This window comes from Cercospora kikuchii (genome assembly GCF_019650295.1).
Source record: "Cercospora kikuchii DNA, contig_00002, whole genome shotgun sequence".
Lineage (NCBI taxonomy): Eukaryota > Fungi > Ascomycota > Dothideomycetes > Mycosphaerellales > Mycosphaerellaceae > Cercospora > Cercospora kikuchii.
In genome coordinates, this window is record NW_025408583.1 from 2,250,256 (window position 1) to 2,275,326 (window position 25,071).

At 53.0% G+C, this 25,071-nt stretch overlaps 11 protein-coding genes across 11 annotated transcripts; 8 read left to right on the forward strand and 3 right to left on the reverse strand.

Moving 5' to 3' along the window:
- Positions 1-503: 503 nt before the first annotated feature.
- On the reverse strand, positions 504-1,304 carry CKM354_000310200 (uncharacterized protein; the record flags this gene model as incomplete). The annotated part of the gene is made up of 2 exons (XM_044798282.1): positions 504-1,228; positions 1,292-1,304. 2 exons carry the CDS (start codon positions 1,302-1,304, stop codon positions 504-506), a joined length of 738 nt encoding a protein of 245 aa, XP_044654217.1.
- Positions 1,305-2,057: 753 nt separating this feature from the next.
- Positions 2,058-3,095, forward strand: CKM354_000310300 (uncharacterized protein; the record flags this gene model as incomplete). The annotated part of the gene is made up of 2 exons (XM_044798283.1): positions 2,058-2,123; positions 2,187-3,095. 2 exons carry the CDS (start codon positions 2,058-2,060, stop codon positions 3,093-3,095), a joined length of 975 nt encoding a protein of 324 aa, XP_044654218.1.
- A 3,151-nt stretch (positions 3,096-6,246) lies between these two features.
- On the forward strand, positions 6,247-7,213 carry CKM354_000310400 (uncharacterized protein; the record flags this gene model as incomplete). The annotated part of the gene is made up of 4 exons (XM_044798284.1): positions 6,247-6,422; positions 6,476-6,577; positions 6,643-7,077; positions 7,126-7,213. 4 exons carry the CDS (start codon positions 6,247-6,249, stop codon positions 7,211-7,213), a joined length of 801 nt encoding a protein of 266 aa, XP_044654219.1.
- A 1,964-nt stretch (positions 7,214-9,177) lies between these two features.
- Positions 9,178-13,195, forward strand: CKM354_000310500 (uncharacterized protein; the record flags this gene model as incomplete). The annotated part of the gene is made up of 12 exons (XM_044798285.1): positions 9,178-9,476; positions 9,526-9,613; positions 9,715-10,053; positions 10,113-10,279; positions 10,393-10,546; positions 10,596-10,657; positions 10,710-11,368; positions 11,425-11,756; positions 11,844-12,269; positions 12,328-12,435; positions 12,566-12,913; positions 12,974-13,195. 12 exons carry the CDS (start codon positions 9,178-9,180, stop codon positions 13,193-13,195), a joined length of 3,204 nt encoding a protein of 1,067 aa, XP_044654220.1.
- A 251-nt stretch (positions 13,196-13,446) lies between these two features.
- CKM354_000310600 (uncharacterized protein) lies at positions 13,447-14,544 on the reverse strand (the record flags this gene model as incomplete). Its single annotated transcript, XM_044798286.1, has 2 exons — positions 13,447-14,244; positions 14,305-14,544. The coding sequence occupies 2 exons, from the start codon at positions 14,542-14,544 to the stop codon at positions 13,447-13,449; spliced, it is 1,038 nt and encodes a 345-aa protein (XP_044654221.1).
- Positions 14,545-14,694: 150 nt separating this feature from the next.
- Positions 14,695-15,624, forward strand: CKM354_000310700 (uncharacterized protein; the record flags this gene model as incomplete). The annotated part of the gene is made up of 1 exon (XM_044798287.1): positions 14,695-15,624. One exon carries the CDS (start codon positions 14,695-14,697, stop codon positions 15,622-15,624), a length of 930 nt encoding a protein of 309 aa, XP_044654222.1.
- Positions 15,625-16,956: 1,332 nt separating this feature from the next.
- On the forward strand, positions 16,957-19,600 carry CKM354_000310800 (uncharacterized protein; the record flags this gene model as incomplete). The annotated part of the gene is made up of 3 exons (XM_044798288.1): positions 16,957-17,123; positions 17,178-17,923; positions 18,030-19,600. The coding sequence occupies 3 exons, from the start codon at positions 16,957-16,959 to the stop codon at positions 19,598-19,600; spliced, it is 2,484 nt and encodes an 827-aa protein (XP_044654223.1).
- A 291-nt stretch (positions 19,601-19,891) lies between these two features.
- Positions 19,892-20,558, forward strand: CKM354_000310900 (uncharacterized protein; the record flags this gene model as incomplete). Its single annotated transcript, XM_044798289.1, has 2 exons — positions 19,892-19,907; positions 19,981-20,558. The coding sequence occupies 2 exons, from the start codon at positions 19,892-19,894 to the stop codon at positions 20,556-20,558; spliced, it is 594 nt and encodes a 197-aa protein (XP_044654224.1).
- Positions 20,559-21,001: 443 nt separating this feature from the next.
- Positions 21,002-21,914, reverse strand: CKM354_000311000 (uncharacterized protein; the record flags this gene model as incomplete). The annotated part of the gene is made up of 3 exons (XM_044798290.1): positions 21,002-21,460; positions 21,517-21,803; positions 21,875-21,914. The coding sequence occupies 3 exons, from the start codon at positions 21,912-21,914 to the stop codon at positions 21,002-21,004; spliced, it is 786 nt and encodes a 261-aa protein (XP_044654225.1).
- A 155-nt stretch (positions 21,915-22,069) lies between these two features.
- CKM354_000311100 (uncharacterized protein) lies at positions 22,070-23,572 on the forward strand (the record flags this gene model as incomplete). The annotated part of the gene is made up of 1 exon (XM_044798291.1): positions 22,070-23,572. The coding sequence occupies one exon, from the start codon at positions 22,070-22,072 to the stop codon at positions 23,570-23,572; it is 1,503 nt and encodes a 500-aa protein (XP_044654226.1).
- A 411-nt stretch (positions 23,573-23,983) lies between these two features.
- On the forward strand, positions 23,984-24,983 carry CKM354_000311200 (uncharacterized protein; the record flags this gene model as incomplete). Its single annotated transcript, XM_044798292.1, has 3 exons — positions 23,984-24,038; positions 24,086-24,702; positions 24,768-24,983. The coding sequence occupies 3 exons, from the start codon at positions 23,984-23,986 to the stop codon at positions 24,981-24,983; spliced, it is 888 nt and encodes a 295-aa protein (XP_044654227.1).
- Between the last annotated feature and the right edge of the window lie 88 nt (positions 24,984-25,071).

Genomic DNA, 25,071 nt, shown 5'->3' on the forward strand with positions numbered 1-25,071 from the left:
AATTCGCAAGGTGGTCAAGTGTTACCAACGACAAACAGCCCATTGTCCATCTTTAGCAACAAGCCTTCCTTCAGTGCCACGCCTGTAAATGCTCGAATTCTTCACAGTCGCGCTCTGTTTACATCTGAGCTGTGGCTTGTGATCGCGGCTGCAATTTCCTCTCACCGCCGCTGTAACTGCGCTTGCGAAAGAGGCGAACAGCGTGCAAGTTCAGATCACAGATGAGCCAGCATCGGCTCTAAGACTGCACGTAGAACATTGGTGATCTGGTCAGGTTTGCATACAAGAACTAACAAAGGGTATAAAGTGGGCGGCCCAACAGGCCACAACTGATTCTGCCGTACTCACTAGCCGCCGATTTTGAACTATTCCGCAATGCCAGCAGACAGGTCCCAATCAAGAGACCCAGATTGTGGCATTGCCGTGCCGCAATATGTACAATTTTTAATCGCTAAAAGCCTGAAAGACTCGATCGTGAACCCGAACGCCATTAGCTAGAACGTCTACTTCGTACCCTCTGGAAAGTCCTCGAGAGGGCCAGACGTCGCAGACATGCCCGGCGCGCCTTGTGTAGGTTGCACGACAGGAGGTTGCGCAAGCACAGGCAACTTTTCTGCCTCTGCACCAGCTTTCGGCGTCGGCGCTGGCTCTTTGGTCTCTGACTGCGCGGTCGGAGCCACTGGCGCTGCTGGTGGAGGTATATTTTCTACCGCGGCTGCTGGAGTTGTCGGTGGAATGGCAGCGGTGTCGGTCACGCTCTTCTCTGCGTCTGCTTGTGGTGGGCTCGCCTTTTGCTCAACGTTGGTAGTGTCTGCGACTTGAGATTGATCTGCAGCGCCGTCTGTCTTTGGAGGCGGAATGGGAGCAGACTCCGCAGCTGGTGCGGTTCCCGAAGCCGCGGGACCAGAAGTTGGCGATGCAGCAGCTGGTGCTGCGGCCGCGGCGCTGGCTGCTGGAGCCGTGGGAGCTGCTGGAGCTGCTGGAGCTGCGGGCTGCGAAGGTAGCTGCTTATTCGTGTCTGGCGCAGCGGTCGTGGCAGACGGTGGGCTGGCTGGTGTTGCCGGCGAGGCTGGTTGTTGAGGTGCAGCAGGCGCATCTGGCTTCGCCGGAGCCTGAGCGGTAGACGGGGCAGCAGAGGTGTTATCGGCGGGGGTCTCTTGTTTGCTCTTCTTTCCACGCCTAAACATGCCCTTCAACAGCCGCTTGACATTGTCAACCGCGTCTGGGGCTATGGCGCGTTTGTCAGTGGCTCTGTTTGTGGATATCCAGGGAGAGAGTGCTCTGGACTTACGAACACCAGGCATGATGGTGATGAGCGGTCTTTCTGACCGATGTGCTCTGGGAGCTAGTTGTTAGGCGGTATCTGGAACCTTTGTTGTGCTGATGCTGCGGTGTAGTCTCAAGCGTGAGGAGTATGGCGTGAGCAGTACTTCCGTGGTGTCGCGGCGCGGCGCGTAGCAGGAGGACCTCTAGACTAAAAGCCACAGGCACAGGCCCACGAGGCCTCTGCCGAGATTAGATGCGCACGCGCGAGAGGACCACGCGCCTCTGAACCTCTGTCGCACCAGTAGTAGTAGCCCGACGGGTGCCAGAGACGAAGTGAGGAGCTGGGCGCTGCAGAAGGGCATCCAATTCTATTTTCGGACCGTCCAAACCTGCCCCACCAGCGCGTCGAGTACGTCTAAACGTTGCTCCACTGTTATTGCACCTCTACATCTACAGTCACATACACTCCACTGCCACTACTGCTGCGATCGAACGGCAACACCTGATCTTTCGCTTGATCATCCGCCGCGGCGAGGAAAGGTCTCTCGCGCTCCCAGCGCAGACTGCCCACCGACTTCACCACGGCCGACCTCAATTCGATCTCGCGCGCGACTCGAGTGGCCTCGCAGCTAACGACTGCACGGGCAATCCTCTGGGATAAGACATATACGGGCAAGGAACCGCCCGATATTCGACTGCTCCCGACGCACGTATCCACCCTCAGCGTCGCCAATCGAACCGACAGTAACATCTCCGTGCGATCGCTGGGCGGCAGCCACAAGGTCGAGCCCATGGACAAGCGCCATCCTTCCAGCTTCCAGCAGCTGGAGAAGCTGGGAGAGGGTACCTATGCGACGGTGAGTATGCTGCTACGACGAGAAGCGCCTATTGCTTTATACATACTGATCTGTTATCCCCAGGTCTTCAAAGGTCGCAACGGACAGACCGGTCAGTTCGTAGCCCTCAAGGAGATTCACCTCGACAGCGAGGAGGGCACTCCTAGCACAGCAATTCGCGAGATTTCGTTGATGAAAGAGTTGAAACACGAGAACATTGTCAGCTTGTACGATGTTATCCACACCGAGAACAAGCTCATGCTGGTGTTTGAGTACATGGACAAAGACCTCAAGAAGTACATGGACAGCTACCAAGGTCCAGCCGGTGGTGCACGAGGTGCACTCGACCCAGCGATTATCAAGAGCTTCATGTGGCAACTGCTCCGTGGTATCGCTTTCTGCCACGAGAACCGCGTGCTCCACCGCGATTTGAAGCCTCAAAATCTTCTGATCAATGCGCAAGGCCAATTGAAACTCGGCGATTTTGGACTCGCCCGTGCCTTTGGAATTCCTGTCAACACATTCTCAAACGAGGTTGTAACCTTGTGGTATCGCGCACCTGACGTGCTGCTGGGCAGCCGCACGTACAACACCAGCATTGATATCTGGAGTGCTGGTTGTATCATGGCGGAGATGTTCACCGGCAGGCCATTATTTCCCGGAACCACGAACGAAGACCAACTTCTCAGAATCTTCCGGCTTATGGGCACGCCGTCAGAGCGGAGCTGGCCCGGTATCAGCAGTTTCGCAGAGTACAAGCAGACATGGCCCGTCTATGCTACTCAAGAGCTGCGTACTATACTTCCTCAGATTGACACACTTGGACTACAGCTGCTTGGCCAACTGCTACAGCTTCGGCCAGAGATGCGTTGCACAGCACAACAAGCTTTGGCTCACCCATGGTTCAACGAAATACGTTCGCAAGCAGCTACGTCTGGCGCATTTGCTGCTCCCCTACCAGGAATGGCTGTAAGTCAGCAGCGAGCTTACTGATCGACGCCTGCTCCCGATTACCCGTGAGGAAAGACCACTCATGTCTGAATATAAGCCGACATACCGTTATTCGAATTAACGACGGCTCGAGGGTCGCAGTAGAAGAGCAATACCAACCGCCGCCGTTGCTTACCTGGAGTTCCTAACTGCATCCAACACGCGAATCCTGCTCTGTTGCTGCCGGGGTTATTGCTAGCCTTCTCTGTCGACTCAAGCACGTACCCTCGTCGGTGGAAAAAATCCATTAGCCGACTTGAGCATCGCCTCGAGCGATGATCTAAAATGGAAGCACTGTGACTTTGTCACAACTCCTGCAGTGATACGCTGTCTCAATGCTCGGATGCGAACATGATCACATTTGACATGCCATGGCATTAAACGAAGACTTGAGCTTCTGCAGATTAACAAACTTAGCGTAATTCCACAGCACTTCTTCACACAACTCACAAGATTGGCCATTCGCAGGTCATTTCAGACTGTCCTTGTCTTCGCATTGTATTGCACTATTCTTGACTCCCGAAGACGACTTAACTGATACGCTCAATCAGCTGTCCGCTTTCACCATTCATAATGTCATGAAATTCGCTGCTGTGATATGCCTAAGACATCGAAGTACGTACAAAATGATATGTCTGTTACGAAGTCGCGTATCGTCGCATGTTATCGGGGGGCACTAAGGGACCCTCTCTCGTATTGTCGGGCAAAAGAGGATACAAAACTATCTACACTATCGAATGGTACTATATAGGGGCTAGTATACAGGGTCTGGGGTCCCGGGTATATAGGAACCAATATACATGACTCACAGCAGGGCCCAGTGGAGTGTCAGTTCACAACACTCCCCTTGACAGTGCACTGGGGCTGTTCAATCCATCTCCTCATCCCAATCATCATCCTGATCATGTGCAACTAGGGCCAAGGCCTTTGAATCTGAGATCTTGTTCTCAGAGACCACCTTTATCATTCCTTGGGCCATTTCCAAGTATGGGCAGATTGAAACATAGTGCCCAGCTTGATTGCATAGCTTGCATCTCAGTCCTTGTCTGTCAGACATCTTGCTGTCTGATCTTCTTCCTCTGTGAGATGATGATCCTCTTGATGATGCAGCTCGGGCTGCAAAGGCCACAGGTGTGCTGCCTGCAGGCATGCTCACCTCTTTCTCCTGAAGGATTGAGAGTATGCTTTCAGGTGACAGTGAGGGTTGACCATCTATTGCATCTCTGATGGTAGACCATTGTTCTGGAAGCCCAGACAAGAGTACCTGTGCTCTTGCCTTTGGGTTTATGGCAGCAGCCATTTCAGGTTGGGCAACTTTGATCCTTTTGCCAAGTGCCTGAAGGTGTGTCCATGCTCCATCAATGCTCATGTCCTCTGCCTTTTGGAAACTGAAGTACTGCTTCAGAAGTTTCCTTCCTGTAGCTTGGTTGTCTGCATACTTCTTCTTCAGCTCTTGCCAAACCTCCTTTGCAGTTTGGAGTTCTGAGACCAGCTCTTCATCATCCTCCCCTATGCACAAAGATATCCACCAGATTGCTTTGTACTGTGACTTTGGGGTGATGGGTGTGTGTGTCTCATGGGAGATTGTGTGATACAGGTCTTCTCCCCTCAAGAAGATTTCCATCCTTCTGAACCATCCTTCTGCATTGTCCTTGCATAGGATTGGGCATGGTCTTTTCTGAAGTCCGGAGGATTTGTCTTGAGTATCCATTGTAGTCTTGTAGAATTAGTATTGGGTCAGATGGAAAGTTGTCCTTCTGTCCCAAGGAGAATCAAAGCGGGGAAAAGTCAAATGATTGCAGGGTTCTTCCTATACATGGGTCACCCTCTGTCCCTCCTCAGATTAGAGCCTCCTGTTGGAATGATCCGGCCATCAAGCAGCCGTGCTTTCCTGCTGGCATATGGGAATCAAGGGAGCATACCACTTTGGCACCCTCCAGCTCAGGACTTCCTGTAGCTATCCCATAAGACAAAGGTAGGTTCATGACTCCTCTTGATCCTGGATTCACCATTGGCCTCCAGAGGTAGTGAGAGGTTCAGGCAGTCTCTGAAGTGTTATGAGCCATCAGCAGTCCATGTCAGAACTGCCTTGCAACTGCTTCCTCCCTGAACATAACATATCTGGTATAAACCAAGCCTTTGGTTACTGCAAGATCTTCCTTTGAGAGTTGGCAAGTTCTCCCAGCACCAGAGATAAGGTACTAATCCAGACAGCTTGGGGTGCAGTCTCTGAAGTGTTATTCTGCCAACAGCAGGTTTGGTGTACTGCAGGTTGCTGTTACACTTTCTGCAGCCCTCTGTTGCAACATCCTCTCCCCTTGTTGTCTGTCTTGGTGTCCTCACTCTAACTATCATTCCTCAATGCTCTTCTCTCTTCTGCATTTGGTCTCAGCTGCAGGTGGGCTGGCTGCAATTCTGCATGCAGCTGCACCGCTGTTTTCAGTCCCTCAGCTAGGGTCCATGGGGTCCTACACCCAGTTGCAATCTGGGACTCATGTTTAACCATGGAAAGGGTTTTGCTCCTTCTTTATACAGGGGCACATTGTCCTTTGTCCCTGAGCACAGAGGGCACAGTCCTTCCTCTGTGTGCCTGTCTTCACCCGCAGGCTCCTGGCGCAGTCTCTGCTGCTACTGTCCCTGTTTATACAGCCACAGCTCGGGCTGTTTCCTTGCTCTTCTAGCTCGGTGTCTCGCTGTTGCCAATAGCGTTCCTGTTGTCCTGCCTTCGGCTTCCGTACTCTGTCGGTGAACCGCGCCTCGCCTTCTATCGGAGCTTGGAATACAATAGCGCTAACCCGGGCTCATAACCTGTTACGAAGTCGCGTATCGTCGCATGTTATCGGGGGGCACTAAGGGACCCTCTCTCGTATTGTCGGGCAAAAGAGGATACAAAACTATCTACACTATCGAATGGTACTATATAGGGGCTAGTATACAGGGTCTGGGGTCCCGGGTATATAGGAACCAATATACATGACTCACAGCAGGGCCCAGTGGAGTGTCAGTTCACAACAATGTCAATAATTGCGATGCTACGCAATCGGCGTTGTGGGGTGCGTGCCTGATAATTGCCAAAAGTCTTGGTGTCAGTTCTGCCGTTGCTTCCACTTCCATTTTCCACGCCAGAAACCGCAGTTACACGAACGACTCCTCAATGGGTAAGCGAACGCGCGCAGATATGGAACAAGGAAATAACACCTCTCCTTTCATGCCAATGTTCGAAGGGTTCCGGGCTGAATTGGATGAGCATCACGACCGCCGAGAACGCATCATCAAAGCTTCCCGCGACATCACGGCCGCATCTAAGAAGATCATCTTCACTCTCCAGCGGTAAGAGACTTGAGCTGATTGTTCACCATTACCTCACTCTTATGATTTTCTAGTGTTCGCACATTGAACGAGCCACTACCTCAAAATGTTGTCAAAGGCAACGAGCCATATCGCAAGACAATCGACGCACAATTCGCAGCTGTTTCGAAAGATCTGTAGGTAACCATATGCATGATTACGCTATGCTGAAGCGGTCACTAATTTGCAACGCTGCTTCAAGGCAAGGTCTCAATCGAGACCGCTATGCGAGACAGATCACCGGCGGCTGCCAAGAATGGATGGAAGCAGCCTCCTTCGAGCACTATCTGACCACTGGCTCATTAATCACCTATGAGGAGTCTACAGCTCGTTTGCGCCAAATGGACCAAGGCGGACCAGGCATAACTTTGAGCATCGAGGACTATCTTCTTGGCATTTTCGACATGACTGGAGAGCTTATGCGTTTCGCCATCACCACAATGGCCATGAATGGCGCGATGCCGACAATCACAGCTTCGAACGCCTCCGGCCAGACCCCAAGGAGCATGCTAAATGACATGCGCGCTCTGAGATCGGCACTGGAAGCACTTAACGCACGTGGAGGTCCGCTCGGCAAGGACCTCGACAAGAAGATGGAAGTCATGCAAACAAGCGTGGAAAAGGTCGAGCGTGCATTGTAAGTCAAGTAGTCCATCAATCGCGTGCATGCTAATACATTCTGCAGATACGGCCTTGTCGTGCGGGGAGCAGAGCGACCGAAGGGCTGGCTTCCGGATGCTGATGGTCAAAGGACTCTGGAAGTCGAAGGATGAGAAATCTGCTGCACTGGCCGGCGTCACTTCTGCAGCCTTACTGGTTCACTGGTCACAAGACGATTGCCGGGACTAGCAGCAGATCTCTGGAGCTGCACCCATAGTCTATCTGAGCTTGCCGGGAGTCAGATAATGACTTGCAGCTGCACGCTGCGAGCAAGTTCGCGTAGGGCTCCCTCAACTTGTAGGCTGTCTATGCATAAAGCCAGATGGAACAATCTTGCAGAGAGATCATCGGCACTAGAACTGAAGCGAGGTGAAGAATATCCCACACACCTTTATCACGACTCACACTGTGGTCTTTGGTCCCGGCAGCCCACAAGGATAACATGTGCATGATTGTCAGCAGCCATGCACGATGTGGCACGTAACCTTTGCGGCATGCTGATCTCATGCCATACAATTAGGATGACAGCTATATTCTGCCTAACAGCGTAGGCACAAATACTAACACATGCCGTGCCTGGTGAGATATGCTGCAGGCATGCGGTCAGCATTACGCGTCAGGGACATGAGTACAGCACGGCGCATTATAGAGCGTGCGAATCTTGGTGTGTATGTTCGACTGTCGCTGATTGCTACACTGGAAATTGTTGCCGGCCGCTGAGGCTTAGCCGTCAAGTTGGTAGAGCACTCTGGGAGCTGATAGGCGATGCGAAGTCTGTTCGGTGTAACGCATCTGTCTCGCACTTATTGTATGGAAGCACAAAATTAGATTCCCCGAATAAGACATTGAAAAAGCAGGGTCGAAGCAGCATGGGGAAGACAACCACGTTGAGCGCAACCAAAGAAAGCCAGCCGAGCCAGCACAACCAAATTCCCGGTTGCCATCGGCCCGCGTGGAGGCACGCTCCGCATGCCGATGTCACTCTATCCATCGGATCTCTGCATCGCGACTAATCACAGGACGTCAGCCAGCAGCCACTCCGACCTCCTCGTGCTCGAGCTCGTGCTTTGAAGCTTATTACTGTGATGCTACCAAGAAGGCAAAGTACATGTACTTGCAGCCCATTCACTCAGCGGCATAGGCCAAACCGAATGTCAAGATTGATACTGCACACGAGGCTTTCGAATCGATGATGCATCCAACAAGCCAAGGACGAAATATGCACGCTCAACCAGACCATGCCTAGACTTTGCAACCTTAAAAGATCCTGAAGCGCTAGTAATGCATACCGAGAATCCCCAAATGCAGAGCCCCTCTTTGACTGCTGAGTGTGGACATACCCGATGAGGCAAGGCGCCCACTGGCTTCATATTCTCCGAACTCTAGGATGCATGCGTGTGGACTGTTCCACCGCTACATGATCAGGCCACCGAAGCGAGATGTCGACCTTCAGCTAGACATGGCGGGTTGACGTTCGCTGTTGTGCAACTGGGAAAGCTGTCAACGGTGACATGGAGCACAAGCCGCTTTGGCGCCTGTCGAGTGCGGCGTTGCAAAGTTGTCCGCAAATTGTTCATCACGCCAGCACAGATCTCTGCTGATGAATGTTTCTCGGCAAAGCCGACCACAACCATGCAACCATTTCCAAAAACTTATGCAGCACGCACAGATCGCGTTATGTCGATCAATGCCCACCTCAGACGATGATAACGCATCGCTCGTGATTGGCCTGGTCCCTGCAGAAAGCTACAAACACATCGCGGCTTGAGCACTGCACTGTCCGTGTCACTACGCTGCTTGGAGTGAAAGCAGTGGCTGCATTGAGCACGATCTTCTGTGGCTCTCGCTCCGCAATGTCCCAACGCGTGGTATTGGTTCCTCAAGAGCCTTGGAGTTCGACACTAATGCAACTCGATGGTCATGCAAGCCTCCCGGTACACATTGAGCATAGAGGTGCACTTAGATGGTTCAGACATGTCATCGCCAGCCCTCGCACTTGCAAAGCTCCTCATTTGACTTATCCTTGTAGCTCCTACACAGCTTGTCTCTCAGGAAGCATCGCGGAGACTCTGCAATCATGCCGGGCAAAATCTCTAGAGTGATCTCAACGATCAAACGGAAACCCAGCACAGCTCCAGATCGCAGGTCAGATGAGGAAACCAATGGCACCACGGAGAAGACTTCGGTCTTGCATGACCTTACTCATAACATGAGCCTGAAGAATGCTGCAACACTCGGGCAGGGACTTACGAGCTTGGCTTCTGGCGAGCCTATGGACGACAAAGAACTGTTGCTCGAGAATGGAGTAGCGATGTTGCAGTCATTGCCATTGAACAGTGGGCTCTCCGCGGCAACGAGCAATGCCTTCATCAAGATGTAATGTCAAGCTATAGTGGTCATCTCTAGCTATATTCTAACTGATCAGGTTATGGCACGATCTTCCTCACCCCGCCACCACGCTAGCTGGACCAACTACGAGATATCGCAGACACGATGGTGGCAATAACAACCCTGTAAGTACCAACAACAGTGGGGGACGGTCATCAGCTGTGCCAGAATTTCAGGGTTCGACACTGGCTGCTGGACACTGTGCTAACTTTTACGTCGCGTGCAGTGGAATCCTGAGATGGGCAAAGCTGGCACCCCCTACTCCCGCAGTGTGCCCCCGATGAAGCCAAAGGGCCCAAATCTTCCGGACCCCGAGCTCGTCTTCGAACAGCTTCTTAAGCGAAAGGACGACAAGTTCCGCGAGCACCCTTCAGGATTGAACAGATTGTTTTTCTCCTTCGCCACTATCGTCATCCATGAATGTTTCCAGACCAATCGACAAAATCAATGGATTAACGAAACTTCGAGCTATGTGGATCTGAGCACTTTGTACGGAAACACGGGCGAGGAGCAGAAGAGAGTGAGGACATGGCACAATGGATTGATCACAAATGATGGAATTGCGGTAAGAGTCAAGCTGGAGTGGTAAAGGAAATGGACGAACAGGTTCTGACACTGGGACAGAGCGAGAGAATTATGCTTATGCCACCCGGCGTGGTTGCTCTATTGGTTATGTTCTCACGAAACCACAATACGATTGCCAGAGATCTTCTCTCGATCAACGAAGAGGGAAAGTACGCGGATTGGAACAGTCTCAAGGATGAAGGCGAAGGACATGGCACAAAGAAATGGTACGTGGTTCGCACTTTAAGAATGCTCCAACTCTGCATCACAGAGGCTTGCCATCGGCACGCGCAACACTCTGCGGAAGACGAGCATGGCCAAGCTAATGATTGCCCCTTAGGCAAGACGAGGACATCTTTCAGCTTGCCCGAAACATCAACGTGGGCTTCTTTGCTACTGTTGTGCTCAAAGACTACGTAGCCGCCATCCTCAACACCCCTCGAGCCAATTCCACGTGGTCTCTAGACCTTGGCGGTGAAATCAAGGCTGGTGGTGTAAGCAGCGTCCCCCGACCCCCCAAAACTCAAGCTGACATCGTCACAGTCTCGAGTCGAGCGAGGAACGGGCAACTCTGTCTCTGTGGAGTTCGCGGTCCTCTATCATTGGTGACTTTATAGGCACGCCGCCCTGTTGTCTGCTGCTAACCGTCGAATATAGGCACGCCGCCCTCTCTGCTGCTGACGCTCAGTGGATGGAAGACATTATCAGGAAGAACTGCCCAGAGCTTGGCTCGTTGGATGAGCTGAACGAGAAACATTTCATGAAGGTCATGTATACGGAAGGACACAGACTCAAGGATACCCCTCCGAAAGAGTGGACCTTTGGCGGCCTCCAGAGAGGTCCAGACGGCAGCTTCAACGATGTTGATCTCGCGGAGATCCTCAAAGACTGCGTTGACGAGCCAGCCCACGCGTTCGGAGCTCATGGTACGCCAGCAAGTCTGAAGATCGTGGATGTGATGGGACAGCTGCAGGCCAGAAATGTGTTCAATGTGTGCACCATGAACGAGTTCCGAAAATATTTGAACTTGAAGCCATATGACAGCTTCAAAGATTGGAACCCGGACAAGGAAGTGGCTCGCGCCGCAGAGCTGCTCTATGGCCACATCGACAACCTTGAGCTATATCCTGGTCTGATGGCAGAGTGCACCAAGCCACCTATGCCTGGTAGCGGTGTTTGTCCTGGTCAAACCACTGGTCGAGGTATCTTGGACGATGCTGTAGCACTCGTTCGTGGCGACCGCTTCCTTTCATACGACCTCAACAGCTCTACACTGACCAATTGGGGTCTTTCCAAGGTTGGCATCGTGGCACCCGGTGCGTTCATCTTAACCCAATCACGAGATTTGCAGCTTGCTAATTTGTCTCCGCAGGCGCCTACGGTGGAATGCTTCCCAAGCTGATCTTCAACGGTCTCCCTGGTAGCTATACCGGTACTTCCACCTATGCTCTGATGCCATTCTATACTCCAAAGGCTATCAAGAAGATCCTCGAAGACAACGGTGTCGTAAAGCAGTACGACCTCAAGCGCCCTCAACGTGACAATGCCATCGTCTCTGTGCAAACACAAGCCGCTTGCAAGCAGATATTCGAGGACAGGGACACGTTCAGGGTCATGTATCAGAAGGCTGTCAAGGATTGCACCGATGGCCACGAATTCTTCCTGGGCTGGGACGAGCAAGGCAAACATGACGAACGATCCAACGTAAGTTCACAAGAAATGTTTTCAGAAGCACACTGATCTACGCGTAAATCAAAGAGAAGCGTACGCTGACCTGTCTTTGAACTACAGACTGTTCACAAAATCTTCTTTGAGGACGGGTTCGAGAAGAATGTCATCAAGTACTTCAGCACCAACGTCGCCAAGCTGATCAAGCAGAACACTCTGAAATACTGCGGGACTCGACGAAAAATTGACATCGTCCGCGATGTCACGAACGTCACGCCCATTATGTGGCTGGCTGAGCGCTTTGCCATCCCACTCAAGACCGAGGAACAACCTCGAGGCTTGCTTTCGCTGCCTCAGTTGTTCGACATCTACTTGGTTCTATTCATCTACCAGAGCTTCAATATTCTGCCCGCCCACGAATGGGAGTTGCGCGAGGGCGCGATGAAAGGTGCTCCAGTTCTGCGAGAGATCATGACTGCCCACCTCAAGACCCAGCAGGGTTTCAAGGAGCACATTGTCGACTGGCTTGCCAAGGGATCGGCCTACGAGGTTTGTTTCTGACTGTCACTAGGTATCTCTGCGCTCATACTAATGTGATGTTTTGCAGGTTGGCGCAGACGCCGACCGCCTCTACAAGGCGTTCTTGAAGACCGGTCTTCCAATTGGCGACATTGTTGGAGACTGCATTGGCATTTCTGCACCCACTGCTGGAAACGTAAGCAACCACAAACCCCGACCTCTCTGTCTATGGGCTCGTATTTATGGACAAAGGCTTGACCACAGCCACCACTAGCCCGTCACAACTTGCGCGAGTTTCTTGCTAATTTTGTCTTCTTCACCTCCAGATCACCCAACAAGCCTCTCTCCTCATCGACTTGTTCCTCAAGCCGGAATACGAGCAATACAAGAAGCGTCTTGTCGAGCTTGCTCACAAGGACGACGAAGCATCGTACAAGGAGTTCCAGGGCTTCGTTTTCGAAGGCATGAGACATGCCGGTGTCGTGCCCGGTCTTCCAAGGGTCGCCAACAAGGATGTTACCATCAATGATGGCGCTCGTGGCCCAGTCCACATCCGCGCTGAGCAGACTGTCCTGATTGGTACCTCCAAGGCCTCGATGGACCCCGAGGCTTTCCCCAACCCTGAGAAGCTGGATCCATTCCGACCATTGAGCTCGTACATTCTTCTCGGACATGTAAGTGATTACAATTGCATCAAAGCTTCGGCTTCATATGCTAACCAAGCTGTGTTTCAGGGTCTGCACTTCTGCTTCGGCGCCCGACTTGTGGGACCTGCGCTTGTCGCGACCCTCAAGGAAGTCTTCAAGCTTAAGAACCTGCGACGTGCTCCTGGCCGCCAGGGCCACTTGAACGAAGTCGTACACGAGGTTGCCGGTGTCCCAATGAAGTCTTACCTTGACCAGAACTCCAAGGAGAGCCCTATCCCGACTACAATGACGCTTGAGTACGACGAGTAAAGTGGTCGAAAGTGCAGATCGGTCGATGCTTCTACGATATCCAATTCAAAAATCGCATGCGGAGTGAGAAAAGTGACTAGTCATCCAATCAATTAAGTACTATCTCTAAAGATGGGGTATCTTCCTTCCATTCATCGTTCGTCGTGCTTGTCATAACCATAGGTCGGTGTCTGGGCTGCCAATCTAGGTGATATTTGGAAACTTCCAAGTACCGTCTGTCTGAGCCGTCCTGTTGATCCTTCGTTGATTCTTTACTCAATGTCAATCATTTCGTATACCATATTCAGAAACCTCTTGCGGTATTCTGTGCTGTTGGTCGTCACGCTCATGTGTCCTTGGTTGTCAACCATGTTGTACGCACTAATGAGTACAGTCATTGCTTTGGCATGCACCTTGTGCTTACTCCAGAAGAAGTCTACCAGTGTTGCACGATAGGTCCATTTGCCGTCTGCTGACTTGACGCCTACTCGCCAGCTGGGTGGCTCGGGCGGGACCAAGGGCGTCTTGCCTTTCGCAGGGAGGTCGTCCTCGTCTGTTGTATCAGAAGCGGGCATTCTGACTAGCATGAGTGAGTAGTCGACTGTGTTACAGTCGGCAAGCAATTTAGTGTCCTTCTCCAGCTGAGCCTTGAGGTCCTCCGCCTGGTCCAGTGTCAAGACAATCTTGTCGTGGAACTCGTCTGCCAGCTTGTTCTTAGTGGCTTCACTCGTTAGTGCGCCGTCCGCGATATCTCGTTCCGGGTAGAAGTAGCTTTGCGGTTTGAGATCCCAATCCTCCCAGCTTTCCTCCTTGCCATACAGCAGGTTTTCCATCACAATGTGATGGGTAGGCGCGAGGCCAAGCAAACTGCCCAGGCTTGTTTGGTAGCATTGGAGAAAGTCAGAGATACGGGTGAGTAGACTGTTCGGATTCTGTTCCATGTACTCCACGTAGGGGGTCATAAGCTCCTCCTTGAAGAAAGAGTGTTCGAAGTGACGAGGGACAGACTTCACCAGGTACAGCTGGTCTTGAGTGGTGAAGAATGTCGACCCCGAGAAGCCCATGTCTCCCTAATCAGTGATGGTCTTGGTCAGCGAATATTACCGCCAATGGATGGAGGACACACGTACTGCACTGGCCAATGTCTGCTTGTCGTTGCTGTCGGCGCCGAAGCTGGCCCTGTACTCGGCCTCATCGATCTGCCATGTTTCTCGCAGCGCTCGGAACAGATGCGCGCCCACACATTCGAGATTCAGGTGATATAGCCAGAAGTAGGCCGGGAGTCGCGGGATAGCATTGGGCCGTTGATCGGTGCTGTGCACAACTGATTTCGAGATGGACCGCGAGATAATCTTCTCGCGACGAGACATGGCGATGTCGATGCGCGGATTGTGGCGCGGTCGCAAGTGGGCCGTCACATGCGAGCGCGCGACGGTCGAGCTCCGACCACGCGAGCTCTTCTGAACTTCTTTCCCGCACTGAGCGAGCTTCCACTCCTACGTCACTACGTCACCGCCGCCATGCCCAAGGAGAAATCAGCAAACCCGGTCGCAGCGCAGCGCAAGGCAGACAAGCGCAAGGAGATCGCCAAGTCGAAGAAAAGCCAGCTTGAGCAGCGCAACGAAAAGCTCGCCCGACGGAACCCTTCGCGAGTGCAAAAGCAGATCGATGAGCTCAAGGAGCTGGAGAGCAGAGGCCCACTGCGGCCGAAGGACAAGGAGACTCTCGTGCAGCTTGAGCGCGACCTCCGTGCTATCACACGTGCGCGCGATGCTCTAGGTGATGCTGCACCTCAATTTGCGAGCGGAGAGCGGCGAGGCGGCGGAGAGCGCGGTGATGCGCGGCAGCAGCAACGCGAGCGTCGACAGGGCCTAGGAAAGCGACGCAGGGGCGCGGACGAGGCTCACAGTAGCGATGGCGACGAAACGGATCCCGAAGTGCGCGCCATCCCAATGCCACGCGATACTCCGCCACCCATTCCTCGACAGCCCTTCAAGGACCCGCAGCTCGGCCCCGATGGACAGCGCGTGCCTCACGCCCTGCCCAGCAAGCCCGCCGTATCACCGCCAGCTGCACCACAACTTGTGTACAGCAGTGCGCCGCAGCTACGAGATCTGAAGAAGGAGGCTACCAAGTTCGTCCCCGCAGCAGTGCGCCAGAAGCAGAAGCAGGCCAAGGGTCAAGGTCGCCTACTCGAGCCGGAAGAGATTGACGAGCTCGAGCGAGCGGGCTACTATGCTGCTCAGAAAGCTGCTGAAGAAGCTGGACGGGAGGCGGACGCTGAACAGACAAGTGCAGCAGTAAACGCCGTAGCAGGCGACGATGTAGACCTGGAGCAACAATTGAAGCAATTTGAGGAAGAGATGAAGGACATATACCCAGCAGCGGAAGAGCAGATCCCTCGCTCCAAACAGGTGCAACTCGAGGAGGTTGACGATGATGGGGATTGAGTGCGTGACAGAGTGCGAGTCGTGGCTCGCTTATACTGTTCTGGTCATCAGCCCTCCCTCGAACATCGCTCCCTCAGCTTCCAGCATCCTCACACAACCTGGCAGGAAGTATTACATCGGGCTCTCCGGCTAGTTTACGGCCACGGGGCCAAGTTGGGCTCAGTATCCTTGCGATTGCAGGGAGTATTCTGGTCTGCGCAACCGGTCGACTGATTACCACGTTGGGGATGGATGCACATTCGTGCTCCCCTATATGAGGCCTAGCAGCTCGTTGAACGCGATGCGTCCACGCATCTAGTGCGGTAAGAAGGTGAAGGTTCTCAATGGCCGCGCAAGGCCGATGTGCAACGCCGTAAAGTCGGAGTCTCGTTAACAGAGGCCAGGATCGGTCCTCTCATAGAGCTAGAGATGGAAAGACACTTGCAGGAACTCTGGTGTTCCGAATCCTCCGTTTCCTCGTGTCTCTCCTGTGCCAACGCGCTCCCACGTCATGCAATCCTCTCCTGGTCTCGAGCCTCATCACCTTCGAAATGGGTGATTCTGGGAGAGCTTCCACGATAAGCACACGTGCAGCTGAGAGTTTTGGTGGTAGCCAATCATCGTTCTGCATAGCCAACTGACTAGCGTCGGCGGCAAGACGTCGTCTCTCAGTCGTCCTCCGCTGATGTGCTTCTCACTATTGAATATCCACAGCGTGCACCCGTTGCCGACCATGTCTTGAGCCAATCCATCGCAACTATTCGCCCAAGCATGCTGCCTATACTGGCAGACTTGATGTGCCCGCGCAGCCTCGACTAGACTGCGTGGCGTCAATGGACATCGAGCCGACCTAGATCCACTGGCCACTCCAACAGTCACGCTGACGCTTCCCGGCCACTGCGGCATCCAATCTGCTTTCTGCCACAAGCGCTCGCGATGTATCTCGTCCAGACTTGATCCGGCCAACGGCCCAGGAGTAGGGAACCGCCTTCCGTCACAGATTTGGCTTTGACTTTGTGCGCCATGCACAGGCAGTTCGAAGCATGCGGTGGACGCTCGCTACTGTGGCGGCTTCTCGACGCGTGATGGATTGCAGATGGCCTGCAGGTTGGTCCTTGCATCCATAGTCGTGTGCGTGCGTCTAGACACTACACTCGCGCACTCTCACCATTGCTTGAGTGCCTGACAATTCTTCCGCCACCTTGGTATGACTTTTGCTCCATCTCTGCCTAAGCCTAGCATGGTTATTTGTCGCATCTTGTTGCACGAACTGAGATCTAATCGCTGAACAATGGTGTCGCCGACACTTGCGCTCTGAACACCAAGGCGTCTTGCTCCACAGGTCGCTGGACAATGGCCGCCCTGGCTGAAATGCTCGCAAGACGAGCCGGCCTGGTCGTCGAACTTTCACGCGATGCGGGCATGCTTAGCCGGGCCACTATCGAGAAAAGAGTCACCATACCATGTTGCAACAGCAGCAGTCCAGCCGGCCTCGTCGAAGCCCATGCTCTCGATCCTTGGTAAGATCTATATCCATTAGGCAAAGTCTTGAATCGCAGCTGAGCACTGTCCAGGGAGAAGTCTGGCAAGTATGCCTTGGGGTGGGTGCATTTCAGCATCATCCTCCTGGTTGTGACTGCTGCAGTACGCTGGTATCACTTCTGGCATGACAAGATTCGCGTTGCCTCGCACAAGGAGTCACTGGAAGAGTTCGCAAAGACGGCCTCTCCCGCAACCGACTATGCGCTGTCCGCGTTGAGCACCGACAGGTCGACACGAAAGTTCTTCCCGAGAGAAGAGAATCCGATGCCATTGGCATCGCAGCCGGACGCTGAGCACTCCATGTCCTGGATTATCCGCAACATTCTGGCACTCTTCCGCTATGTCTTTTATCGTTCCATCCCGAATGTGCGCATACACAAACGCATCAGACCGATCGTCTTCCCTCAGCTCGGAGTCTGTTTTCTCATTTTCGCCGCAACGGCATTCACTCTCGTATACTCGTTCTTGCCGCGCCCGCTTTACTTCACATCGATACAATATGGATCACCGCCACTTGCAATACGATCAGGCATGCTCGCAGTGGCACTCATGCCATGGATTGTTGGACTGAGCATGAAAGCGAATTTTATCGCACTTTTGACTGGAATAGGGCATGAGAGACTGAATGTGCTACATCGATGGCTCGCATATGTCTTTCTTGTTTTGAGCATTGTTCACACAGTGCCGTTTTACGTCACTCCGGTGTGGGACGGTGGTATGGAGGAGTTCCACCGATTGCTTAAAGCTCAACAATCTGGCGTCTACATTTACGGAACAGGTACGATATAACATGGTTTCGATTTATGCGGCTATGCAATTTCGCTATTGCTGCTGCATGTGCTAATGCACGAAGCTCTGAGACGTTGTACTGACTGGTAGTTCAGGAATCGCCGCCCTGGTTCCGACCGTCTTTCTATGTGTACATTCTCTTGGGCCGATTCGACGCAAATTCTACGAAATCTTTGTCGTGATTCATGTCCCGGTCTCGATCGTCCTCTTGGGCATGCTCTTCTGGCATTGCCACAACTATCTCACATCATGGCATTATTTGTGGGCGACAGCAGCCATCTGGGTGGCCTCATACCTTACTCGGCTCCTGTATCTCAATTGGACAAATCCCTGGCGAATGTCCTGGATCGTTGGAGAAGAGGCTGCCGTGACTGTGCTGGAGGCCGATGCTGTTAAGGTCACTGTACCGACACAGGTCCGATGGAAGCCTGGCCAATATGTGTACCTTCGCATGCCTGGCGTCTCATTCTTCGAGAACCATCCCTTCACGATTGCTTCTATGTGCAGCGACGACTACCCGTCGGAGTACGGAGAGGAGTATCGAGACATGGTGCTCGTCTTCCGACCGTTCGGCGGTTTCACCAAAAAGGTCCTGGACAGTGCGCTCGACCACGGGCCGTGGTGGACTTATCGAGCGTTCATCGACGGGCCTTATGGTGGTATGCGTCGCAGTATGGACTCATTCGATCACGTCGTTTTGATTGCCGGCGGAACTGGAATCACAGCGATAGTCTCGCACCTGCTTGACCTCATTAGGCGCATGCGCGACGGCAAGGCGGTGACCAAGGATATTCACCTGATTTGGGCCATGAAACGTCCAGAGACCATGGAGTGGTTCAAGGAAGAGCTGCGCATATGTCGAGAATTTGCACCACCTGATTCGGTGAGCTGCCAATTCTACATCACTGCGGCAAAACGTCAAAAGAATACTGGAACTCTGGTAAGCGCACAAACTCCGGGACGACCAGTGAGCATGGTGTTCCATGACAAGGTCAACGACGTCTTTCAGAGTATTGCCAGCAACAGATTCTCAATGGCTTCGAACAGGCATTCAGCACTGATTGAGGCCGAAGCCGATGGCAATCCTGAGCGGGAGAAAGAGCTCCGGGACGAGAACACTGATCGTCTGCAACCACTTCCGCAGGCACATCTCAAACCGATGCGAACTCCCTCACAAAGGCACCTGGCTCCTCCTTTGCCGAATAGCTTGCCCCAGACGCAGGACACACCACACATGCCTCCGCATCCAACGCTTCACGAGAAGCGCAGATCCAAACAATTGTCCGTCGACATCACATCAGCCCAGAATGCTCAAGCAGTGCAAATGCAACAAGTGGCAGAGAACAAAGACCAGGGCTTCGAGTTTGGTTTTCCGTCAACACCGACTGAGTTCCAGAAGAACTTGATGCGTTTCGCCTTTATGCCTCGCGTAGCTAACAAGTCGAGGAAGGGAGGCTGGAGTGTCGAATGGGGGCGTCCGGAAATACCGTACATGCTCAAAGAGCTAAGTGACGAATGGACGGGGAAGAAGGCGTGTGTCTTCGTCTGTGGCCCACCGAGCATGCGGACAGATGTCAGCACAGTGGTGGCAGGACTGCAGTCGAAGGTCATGGGGAATAAAGGTCTTCATGAGATTTACCTCCATGCAGAAAATTATGCGTTGTAGTAACGATGTGTACAGTACGACTTGAGATACCCAGGCTGTGGAATTTTGTATATATGTATTTCTACCTGCATATCGAAGCGATTTAACAACGACGTCCTTTGCTTGATGTCTGCCACCTTGCTGGCATGGATTTCGGGTCCGATCAACAGAAGACGGAACTGGCTCCGCTTGCTTGCGTCGTTGAAGCTGCCTTGAGATTGCATCAACGGAAAACAGTGCCACGACCGAGATGTAGTAACACCACCCCACCACGTTGCGCGCCCGCACTTGCATTTACCAATACCTACCACTATGTCGGGCTACCACGGTAAGTACTGCGCAATGCATGGTTCGCCGCCAGCAAGGGAATATCGCAGAACACCACGTCTGATGGAATCCAGTCGAGCACGGTATCAAAGAAGAGCAACAGAAACCCGAACCTCGGCGCCGTCCAGACCTGAGCACCTTCTTCAGCACACTCGATGTCGTCGATACATCCGGTTCGAGGCAACCTCAAAATGCCCATGCGCTACCCCATCCATCGGACATCAGCGCTGCCTACCGCACACTGGCCAACGCCTTCGAAATGATGCGTGGGAGCGGGAGTGCTCAGGACCCGCACTCAGATCTCATGCAATCGCTCATCGAGTCGCTCATGGACACTGCAGAGCATCCTCCAAGCAAGGTGGAAGGTGTCTCGGATGAGTTTATTGCTCAGTTGGAGCGAGTGGATAAGAAGGAGCTGCAGAAGAAACCCGACGGAACGTGTCCTATCTGTTCCAACCCGTTTCTTGAGGATGCGCATCCGCTCGTGGTGAGGTTGCCTTGCCATCAGGATCATATCTTTGATCTGGAGTGCATCGAGCCGTGGTTGAAGCTCAATCCGACTTGCCCGCTGGATCGCAAGGATCTGGTCAAGAAGAAGGTGCAGCCACCGCCGGTGGAGGATGAAGAGGAGTTTGATGATATGTATTCATGACGAGCTGGTCTCTGAGTCTCACCTTCAAGAACCGGAAAGGTCGACACAGGAGATAGATCATATCTGCCCTCGATTGCTCTTTACCATGGAGTGAAGAGAACTACCCTTCAGGACACGACAGTGTCCACGCTGGTGGCAGACATGAACGTGGAAACTTCACAACGTCGATCTCGTCGATCTTCCATTAGCAGCTTGACTTGACCTCGCGCCTGTCTCGCTTCAGGAGATAGAGCGCCGTAGATAAACTACATATGAAGGCAGAGATGGCAGGAGCGAAGAAGAGTTCGGCTTCTCAGACAAATTGCGCTGTATTCATTTCCATTTCAGTTGCCTCTGGTAGACAAGATACTGAGAACAATAAGCTCGTATGTCCATTGGGTATCTCATTTATGTCCAAAGATTTATCCGCCCAAATCCACGCATCCAAAAGTAGCCAGATTGCATTACATGACTGAACAAATTTTGATACCGCAGCACTTGATGCCATTGTCCTGCGCCGGCTCTTGATATTGCATTTGCTGCTGTGGCTGTCCTGGATAGCCCTGTTGCGAGCCATACTGCATTTGTTGTTGTTGCTGTTGGTAGCCATACTGAGGAGGGTTGCCCATCGGGTATGCCGTCTGGTAGTGAGGCTGTCCATAGTTCTCATGCTGCGGCTGGTGATGCGCGTCGTAGTCGTATTGATTCTGGCCTCCGCCGCCTGGCTTCAATTCGATGTAGATTCGGCCGGCGTTGGGTTCGGTGTGGTAGTTCAGGCCGAGCTCGCGACAAACCTGCTCCACCCGTGGCTTGATTTTCTGTACATGGCCAGGGGAATGATTGCCCTTGCCTACAACACAGTGGAGATGCGTTTGGCCTGTCTGTTGTGCGTAGCGAATGCGTTGTTCGAGAATTTCCTCTGCCTGTCTCCGCGGTCAGTCTCTCAGACTCGGCAACCAACCTCCTGACGGCCGCGTACCTCTTCCACGAACTGCCCGTGTAGATCAATTGTGTCGCCCGGCACCTTGCCCACGGCATTGTTCTCGCGGAAGATGAACTCGGAGGCCTGCTTGTTGTAGTTGTCGGCAGCGGCGGCATGCTGCTTGCTCTGGGTGCTCATTTCGTGTGCCCGCCCGCCATCGCCGCGCTCGTAGGCCTGCCGCGCCTCTGCGGCATAGTGCTGGTGTTGGCCTTGCTCTTTACGCGCGAGATCGCGCAGACGGTCGTACTCCTGCTCAGCGCCAGACGAGGGGCCGTGGTTGAAGGCTAATGGCACATGCAAGAAGCGCGATTAGCAAGGATGCGGGATGTGCGATGACATGATAGTGAGAGCATACCGTTTCCACCCAGTCGCTGGTGCTGATAGCCGGCAGACATGCTTACAAAATATTCTTAGAGGATGTACAGGTAAGCATGCACCTGCCGTCTCGAACAGACGGACCTTCCTAAAGTGAGGTGGCTGGCTTTGCTGGCTTGCTGAAGCCAATGCTCAACATGACCTTGACATCATCCTGCTACAGACAATCGCGAGCATGCAATTCCTGCCTGAAGAGCTGCTGGCGCTCATCTGCGAGCACTGCAGCCATTCCTCGCAAAAGACGCTGCGTCTGGTCGACAAACGATGGAGCGCAGTGAGCACGCCCTTCGTCTTCGAACACTTCTACATGGGCGTGTTCGAGGACGGCCTGGACAAGCTCGACAATGTCTCCAGGTCTCACAGCATTGCCACGCATGTCAAGAGCTTTACCATATACGCCGACATCATCCCAATGATGGAGAAGACGGAATGGCTCGCAGCGATCGACTTCCGCCCACGCTTCAGCTCGTGGTTTGCAAGCAGGGCTCGTTTCCAAGCCCGATCTGACTTTTCCTCACCCTTTCGTACTACTGGAGCAGGTGGTATCGACTACATGGCGGCATATGATGCTCTTCCCAGACACAATCTGGGAGAGGATGAGCTGGGTCGTGCCTGGCATGACTTCCTCGCCTATCGCAGAGAACAGCGCGAATGGAGACAAGACCAGCAAGGAATGCGATTGAAAGAAGCACTTACCTCACTACCGAATCTAGTGGAAGCCAATGTGAGCTGTACGACGCCATTCTCAGGAGGAAGAACAAATGAATGGCCGGTCTTCAATCGCCTTCAGCGGACCATTCTTGTCGGCCCTGACGACTGGAGATACTCTACTGATCATTTCGATCCTGACTATGCCGTAGCCTGTGGCCACGCCGCACTTGCCTTGACCGAAGCTGTTGGCTACCGCGCTACATTCTGTGGTCTCAAGCCCGTCACGAGGCTGCTGCTGCGTTCGTCACATCTAGGTGCATTTGAAGATTTGACTCGGTTCCAATCCGACAAATTCAATCTCGTCGATATACTTGGCGAGCGGCGGCATACTACAGCACGCCTTCCTATGACCAGCGCAAGACACCAGCTGAGAGTGGATGCCTTCCGAGGTCTGGTTGTTCTGAAGTTGCACATTCCTCATGCAACACTCTCAACTCGCTGCAGTGGGCTGGGCCTCCAAGCTGAGACAATTGACTTCCTCAAAGCGGCAACATCGTTGAGGGATCTGGATCTCAGGTACACAGACGATGAGCTGAGCCCGGATGACGAGTTACCTCAGCTTGAGGACTTGTTCACACAGGATTTGCTCTGGCCCAACATTGAACGTCTCTCGCTTGCAACGAATGTAGGCGCTGAAGTCTTGCTTGGTTTCCTTGCCCGACATTCTACCACGCTTCGCCAGCTGGAGCTGAAAGATATGCTCATTACCGACGTGGAAGTGCTCCTGCGTGAGCTACCCACGACCGTGGTCCTCCGGCACGTTTATGCAGAATGCTTGTGGGACTATTCTCCCGACGGAGAGTTCCTATCAGTGCTCTCACGAGGCACGTCCTATCCAGACCCCTACGAGAGGCAGATGGAAGCATACTTGCTCGGCGAATCTGTGCAAATGCCTTCCCTCGAATGGGATGGCGCAAGAGGCTCTGAGATCATATTCAACGATGACGAAAATGTTGGTAGCATTTAGAGCTTTGGCGAATGTAGGTGATTCTTTGTTCAGATGGCTCGAAATCCGATCGGACCGGCAGTCGAAAGGTGATGTCGCTGGTATCCTTGTGACATTTGAAAAAGCCGAGACCTCTACTTAGGCCCCGCAGCTGAAACAGAGCTGAAGCCGCAACAGGCTACAGCTCCAAAGCTGACCTGTAACAGGCCAAAGTTGTCAACTAAGCTTCACTAAGCTATGCTGCTGTCTGTTCTTCTCAAAACTGTCCACTCAGCATCCTGGCAAACTATGATAGACTCGTGTCTACATGCTAGGGCCTTGAGCTTCGAGGCTGTGCTCTGAGCTACGCAGCTTGGAGCCAGTATATGTAGCTCTCACAGGCGCTGATCTTGAAGCATGACAAGTTTCCGGAAGTACAAGCAGCATTAACAAATGGCCCAACCACCACAGAACCCAGCATACGGACAGCAGTCATATGGACAGCCTCGTAGGATTGCTATTGTATTCTTGCGAAACTTCGCTGACCGTCACCAGCTCAAGCACCACAATACGGCCAACAACAACAATTTCCTCCTCCGCCATCTGGCGCACCGCCTCCGAGCGCAGCACCACCACATGGTCAGCAATCGTATCATCCCTCGGCACCGTCTGGTCCACCACCTTCGAGCGGAGCACCACAGGCGGCAGGTCAAGGAGATCATGGCTCATTCCAAGGTGGCTCGTACAGCGTTACTCACCGCGACACCAATGCTGTATTGAATATCGACCTTCAGCAAGGTGGGACAGTACGGAGTCGCTCCGGAGCCATGATCCACATGGCAGGCACGATTCAACTTTCTGGTAAGGTAAAATTCAGCATGAAGAAACTCTTCACTGGAGGTGAGATGGCCGAAAGTTCTTATGCCGGCTATGGGCGTCTCGCTCTTGGTCCTACCTTGTTTGGCGATATTATCACGCTCCAAGTTGACCCGTCTCATCAATGGACGATCGGGAAAGATGCCTTTTTGGCATGTACTCAGCAGATCACGAAGGAGACTAAGGCGCAGGGCTTTGGCAAGGCTATGTTTTCTGGCGAGGATCTGTTTATTTATCGAATCGGTGGCCAAGGCGTGGTGTGGCTCACGAGCTTCGGCGCTGTGGATCGTCTCGATGTAGGTCTTGTTCGGCATGATTGACATTCGATGTGCATTCTTACTGACGATTCTGTCTGCTTTAGCTCGCTCAAGGAGAACAGCATATCGTTGACAACGGGCATCTCGTTGCTTGGAACTGCGACTACAAGATCGAGAAAGCCGGAGGTGGCTCAATGACTGGTTTGAAAACCGGTGAAGGCTTGGTGTGTCGTTTCACAGGCCCAGGATCAGTCTACGTTCAGACTCGCAATGCTGAGGAGTTCGAGAACTACGTTCGGAGCCTTGCGGGAGCTCGTTGAGGTGGATGATGAGAGTGGCTCGAATTCGTTGACAGAAGGCGGTCTTGTCTCCCACAGACCTCTGCAGCGCAATTGTACCCGGAGCCAT